Below are 6,289 nucleotides of genomic sequence, written 5' to 3'. Positions count from 1 at the left end.
ACGAAGTACTAAGCTCAATTCATCTTTTATAGTTGCAGGAGAATTCGGGAAATTTTCAAAAATAATCGTCGTTAAAATTATATTTATACACTTCATCGTTCGTAGCTCTTCTTGGGGTTTGCTAACCTTGCCAATACCTTTTTGAAAATAACATCGTAAATATTTCCTGGTAAAGGGACTATAGGAATTATATCACAAAGGGAAGGGATATTTTTCTACCTTTATGTCGTTAATACATCATTAATCGCGTTGGCCAGGTTTTCGGTTGAGGGGTCCGAGGACAGTGGTCTCCCGCTATCCTAATGCCTCCTAAGAATAGCGGCGTCCCGCGGTGGTTTAGCTCGGTGACACGGACGCGTAAAACAAAAGGCAACGCTAAGCTAAACCAAATCTGAGTTGGTTATTTTTATTAGGGATAAATGTAGCATAGTAATTTGGTGATTGATGAACTGGGGGACCATATGCTCAAGCGTCATGTTATAAAGAACTAGCCACTTGATTTTAGGCATATGTGTAGGCCTATTTCCAAAGTGTACGCGAGGGCAATATGTATAAGGGTTCGGAGACGTTTTCATATTTTCATCTTATCTTGAACAATTAAGGATTTTTCTCAAAATATTGTGTTGTTAGATTGACATTCTTTTGGAAGCTGGATGTCCTAATATTGTGACGAAGGCGGTGAAGATACGACCTTGTTCTTTTCTGGATGAACAATCAGTAAGTCGTCGTGGAGTATCTGGCGCTGAGTTGAGACACTTGGGAGTTTTTGACATTATAACGACATCTGGGACTACAAAATTCAGGAAGGCGGGTAAAATGTGAGTTTGTGAACATCTGAAGCAATCTGGAAAGTATTAGTATTATCCTCCATCTGATTATTTTGTCGAATTTGTCTGGGTGAAAGATACCTAAATCAAAAGAATGGTGTTTCGATGTTGTCGTTTGCAATGATCTCGACACCAATTCGTTTCGACTTCAAGAAGACTTCATCATCAATGGCAAGGTTTACTTCTATCGTCTTGTTTATATGTCTAAATGGACTTGCAGCCGGACCACTTTTACGCGGCGGCCATCTTGTAAATGACGGTCATTTTGCTGCAGACGACGGCCATCTTGTTGCAGACGGTAGGAATACGTTTCGCAAGTCAGATGATCTCCTCAGTATTGGCGATGAAAATTTTGGTCAGGACAATTCGAATGATATCTTTGATGATATGTCGTGGTCCGCTATTCTGTCCCAGTTTAATGATAACATTGAGTCCGATGAAGAAATAATTGCCATAAGCGACCATGACAATATCGGTGAACATCTTAGCGATGACGTCATTTCAGGACTTGTGGATCCGGAAAGTACCAGGGACAGCGAAGTTCTGGTACTTCCGGACAGTTTTGACATTCCGAACGAAAAAGAGAACGCTGAACACGGAAAATTTGCTCAGCAGACGACGCAATTGGATGAAAACGACTTTGAAATGGACGTCTTGCAGACATTGGGATTGCCGTCAAGACCACGCCCATCTGGTCAAGTTCAGGTGCCTGACTTCATGAAGCATCTGCATGCGATATCTGACGCTCACGACGACCACTGCACCCTCCACCACGACATCCGCGGCAACATCTTCAGGAGCATTAGAAATAAAGGTGAGGGATATACGTACCGAAAAGCATAAACCAAAATTTCTTTTTAGCACCTTACGGTTATCCTAAGTTTAAAGCGGCATTTTAAAAAACACTCTACTTTTCTTCCTATTCTTAAACCCATCCAATCTTTTCCAGGCCACGTCTCCACTGAAGACAACGAAAAGAATGTGATACGGCTCCGATTCTCCACGTCTGCCATCACACCAGTCGAGATCGCCACGCAAGCTGAGGTGAAAGTCAGGATTGACGTGCCAAGAGGGATCCCAGAATTTGACAATATCAACACTCTCCAACTCTCGCTCTGTCATCGCGGGATTGGAGAGGGCGATGGCGCAGGTGGCTGTGACGTTGCAGAGGCACGAAGCATCGGTGTCGGAACATTTTCCGCTGATTTCAAAGTAGCAGACGACATTTTAGAAACTGTGTCAGGAACTTCAGAGGAAGACGTTAAGTTTGTGATTCGTTTAATCAGCGGCAAGGAGGAAGTCTCCGATGTTTGTCTTTCCAAGGTTAAGGTCGAAGGGCATCTTCTGCTCGCAACGTACGACAGCGCTTCATGTATGACGTCATCAAGGCAGAAACGGAGCATGCGTGGTCAGTATGAGATCTACAAGTATCCAAAGATTTGCCACATGAGGCCTTACAAGATAGACTTTAGAACGATAGGCTGGTCCGATTGGGTGTTGGCCCCCGTGAGATACGAGGCAAACAGGTGCTACGGGGAGTGCCCGTTCCCAATCACGGAGTACCTGAACGGAACCAACCACGCCATCTTGCAAACTCTCTTTCATTCTCACGATGATGACATCGCGCCTGAGACATGCTGCGTTCCAGTGGATTATAAATCTATATCCATCTTGTACATTGATCACGAAGAGAACGTTGTTTTGAGGAAGTACAAAGATATGGTAGTCACAAGTTGTGGATGTCGGTGATAAAAAAAACACATTCATGTCCTCTTGGCCTTAATGAGACTGTTCGATATTCACGATTTATTAGTATGAAATGATAGTGATTAAAGGCCAGGCATAAAATGCCAATGTATCACGAGATTCATCACATTCCATGATCGCTTTGTATACTTTGGGAATTCACAAGATATGACCAAACGCCTTTCGGCAATTAACAAAGAAAAGAGATCGCTCTCATCTAATTACATGTATTTAGAATAGCGACATCCCGATATCTAAGTTGAATAAATACTGGTCATCTGACACGCTCTTTGATATTGAGTAATTAGCATAACACTAAGATTAATTGCATTTGTAGAATTCACATTTGAAATAAATTGTGAAGGCGGGGTGATGACTTCCCCTGGGGAATGTCGCGGTTTGGGATGGATGTCCTAAGGGACGGTGTAGAAATACGAGTTCTCTGAAACACGGGACTCCTATTTATGCCACTATATACAATAAGTTCATCGTTTGCATTTAAAGGGAAATCATTACTCCAGGGAATAGAGAATGCACCAATGAGCGAAGTGTCAAATAGCGAATTATTTATCGTTCAAACTGGAAATCTGCTGGAAGTGACGAGGTTGTCATCCATTGGCGACAACAACCCTGGCGCGGACCATCGAGGCTCCTGGTCCGCTCGTCTGGTGGCTGAATTTGGACAGACGGACATGACGGAGGCTTTGGGACGATGAACCGCAGACATTACCCCTTGAAGACGTTTTTTTGGCCAACCACAGAAGTGCTTTTGTTCACCATGGCCAAGCTTTCTGTGCCAGAAAGCGGAAAATTTGTTTCTGTTCGGCTAGATTGCCACCGGAAACGCAAAAGGCAGCTTGAAGAGGCTCGATTGGTTGATTTCGGTACGTCTAAATACCTCCAGAAAAAGTGTCCTACTCTGTTTGGAGGCGGATTAAGATGTATGGCTATAAAGACCTTACATTACCGAGTTACAATATGAAAATTTCCCTCGGACACTTGATCCTGTCATTCAGTTCCTTTCACACCCGCTCAGCAGACACAACGTTTTGTGGCCGCAACGGAGAGGGGACAAGCCGCATGGTCAGCGATATCAACACGGAAAAACGGCCCAACCACAAACTTTAGTGAAGAAAGAAAACAGCAACTTTTGGAGGTGATACGCCTGACTTCGCCCTCACTGTCAGAGTTGCATTTCACCACCAATAAAACGGATGCTGGTACAACCTAGCCCAAGGCGTGTATCCAATCGGTACTAAATCGTAGGTTTAACACCACAGGAACCTTTATTTAAACTGATCCAATCCGCGTTTGGAGGTTCTTTTGTCGCTGGTCTTCAATCGTGCTCGCATTCAGTCCATCACTCGCGGGTTTGGCACCGTTAAAGCCACATTAGTCTACTCAGTTTAAGGCAATGTATGAATATGAATTAGAAATTTGCAGCTGACTGAGAATTCATTTCCCAATATAAACTACAGACTTGCACATCCTTTGGAAGATACAAATCGCCCCAACGTTATGTTATCCTGGCAGCTTTGTCGACGCTGTAGCCGTTTTTAAAGAAAGTTGTTATTGGAGGTAAAACAGCATTATGAAAAAGATATTTCAGTATGGCTTTAACTGACCGATTTTCCCGTGATTATAAAGCTGGCTGCGCTGCTAGTGTAACCCGATAACCGCTCATTAGATGGACAATTGATACATAGCAAGCCTCCAAGTCATTAGCCAGATCATACAATGTCATCAACCAGATTCCTTCACATGAAACTTTTACTTTCTGTTGCTTATGCATGTAACTGCATTTGATCTGAATCGGAGATAAATGGACAGAAAAACATGGTCTGGTTCGGGCTTAAACATCGATGCTGATTCACAGGGCCCGACTCCCGGGGCAATCCAGTCGTCGTCCTATGTTCTTCCTACATGCATGCGTGTTGGGGGAAGGGACGAGGACGGTCCACTGCGTCCAGAGTGTAGTTGATGAGGTATATACCTCAATATCAGGTAAAAGTAAAAGTAAAATGCATTGCAGCTCTCCCAGTTCATGCCGCAACCACATTTACGGCTGTGCCCAACCTTGAAGCAACAGTAAGACGGTATCAGGTGTGGAAGGAATCTTGCATCAATCAGAGAGAAAGTCCTGGAACAATAGTTTACTGAAATGTCACAATCTCCGGTCCATATTTGTTTGTATAGCAATAACCTACTGTCCGTCGAGGAATTGGGTAGGACTAGTTCTCCAGGGGACTAAATTTACTTTTACAACAACACCGGGAATTTGTGTTTTTCGCCAAGACGCGAAAGCATTGGATTCAGTTCTAAGCATGCCGTTGAGCTGATCGGTGATGAGCGTCGCTTTCCCTCCTATAAATCGGCATGCTTCCAAGCGGTTATCGTGAACTTCATATTGATCAATGGGGGTATAATCTAATTGTCAAGAACCCACGATATACCTTTGAAATGCGGAATGATTTCTCTGGTGATTCCCCATCATCGCACGGGGGTTAATTAGCTCGAGGCTGTGCAGGTGTGGCGATCAGAATGACATGAGAATTAGACGTACGCGGAGAATAAAGCCTTTGGCATTGTGTGACATTGTGAAATTCCAACAGAGTCGTCTGACAATTGAAAGGTTAGTTCATAGCCCCATTCTAAATCTGGTGATATTCAATAAATTTACTGGATCTTCATATTAGACCACAGGTGTTCCCCGTTAATTTTTATGATCTGTTCCGAACGCAAAAGAAGCGTTACCCCTTAGTTCATCACTTTTATAGTGAGGCTTGGAACAGATGGTGTACATCGGTTGCGTCACGCCGGTTGTCCTCGTTGCAGGACTCAAAACTCACAACCTTACATGCAGCATTTTTTCTCGATGGATCTAAACAACTTTTCAGGTGGCATAGCCATAAATTTTCACAGATGAATAAATGATATATATCTTCAAATGAGTAATTTTACAATACGCTGCTGCGGACTGCACATATATATTGTAGTTCTCTGGTAGCGCACCAGGTGACGGAAAAAGCCGAGGTTCATGACGTAATCGACGGTCACAACCTCGACTGCGACTGAATTGCATATGTGGGAGAGCAATGGTGTTGAATCCCTCAGCGCGATGATGACAGAGGTATGCATTAAAGGAGACATCGTGAAATGAGGCAACGCCGTCTTCTCCAGTGGCAAAATTTCAAGAACTTGCTCGGAAGGCCCCACTGTCGAGAACATTTGAATTTCTTCCTCCAACAGACCCATACTCTGGCGCAGTGATAGTAGTGTGGTGAGGTGGTCATAATAGGCTTGAAGATTATGTCTGCTTTGGAGAATGCCTCCAACCCCCAGATATTCGTGAGGCGTATCTTAACTCCCCCGGAAGCCACCGAGGGCGTACTGATGAGAACCTTGCAGGCCATAACGATCCGTTATAAGTCGTTGAACTAACATTTAAAAGATTCCTTTCTGAAAAAAGTGTCAACTCGACACCCATGATTTCATCCTAGCAATTCAGTCGCAAGTTTTTTGGACATCGTTGCAACTGCGGGCTGTGCTCAGGGTCAGCTTTAGAAAACCACTTTTTGAATCAACCCACTCAAAGCGACGGGCGTTGGCATATGACTTTTTGTGAGAGGAATCCGTTGTTCATTACCCTAACTCGCTTCTACAGGCCGTAGTGGTAGGTCCTTCTTGAGGACTTGAGAAAACCCAGGCCACCAGCG

The 6,289-nt window shown here is 43.9% G+C and overlaps 1 protein-coding gene across 1 annotated transcript; it reads left to right on the top strand.

The window, feature by feature from the left end:
• The first annotated feature begins 1,486 nt into the window (after positions 1 to 1,486).
• Positions 1,487 to 2,855, top strand: LOC135485456 (derriere protein-like). The gene is made up of 2 exons (XM_064767474.1): positions 1,487 to 1,641; positions 1,777 to 2,855. The coding sequence occupies exons 1-2, from the start codon at positions 1,545 to 1,547 to the stop codon at positions 2,574 to 2,576; spliced, it is 897 nt and encodes a 298-aa protein (XP_064623544.1). The 5' UTR covers positions 1,487 to 1,544; the 3' UTR covers positions 2,577 to 2,855.
• Positions 2,856 to 6,289: the final 3,434 nt, after the last annotated feature.

The sequence above is a fragment of the Lineus longissimus genome, chromosome 3 (assembly GCF_910592395.1).
Source record: "Lineus longissimus chromosome 3, tnLinLong1.2, whole genome shotgun sequence".
NCBI classification, from domain to species: domain Eukaryota; kingdom Metazoa; phylum Nemertea; class Pilidiophora; order Heteronemertea; family Lineidae; genus Lineus; species Lineus longissimus.
The sequence above is the reverse complement of the archived record's forward strand: the minus strand, read 5'-3'. Positions and strand labels throughout refer to the sequence as shown.

What these genes read in the sequence shown, in the direction of transcription:
- LOC135485456 (XM_064767474.1), top strand. Translation starts at nt 1,545, where the DNA reads ATGAAGCATCTGCATGCGATATCTGACGCTCACGACGACCACTGCACC. An exon ending in CAGGAGCATTAGAAATAAAG is followed by an intron (nt 1,642 to 1,776) that starts GTGAGGGATATA and finishes AATCTTTTCCAG; the next exon opens with GCCACGTCTCCACTGAAGAC.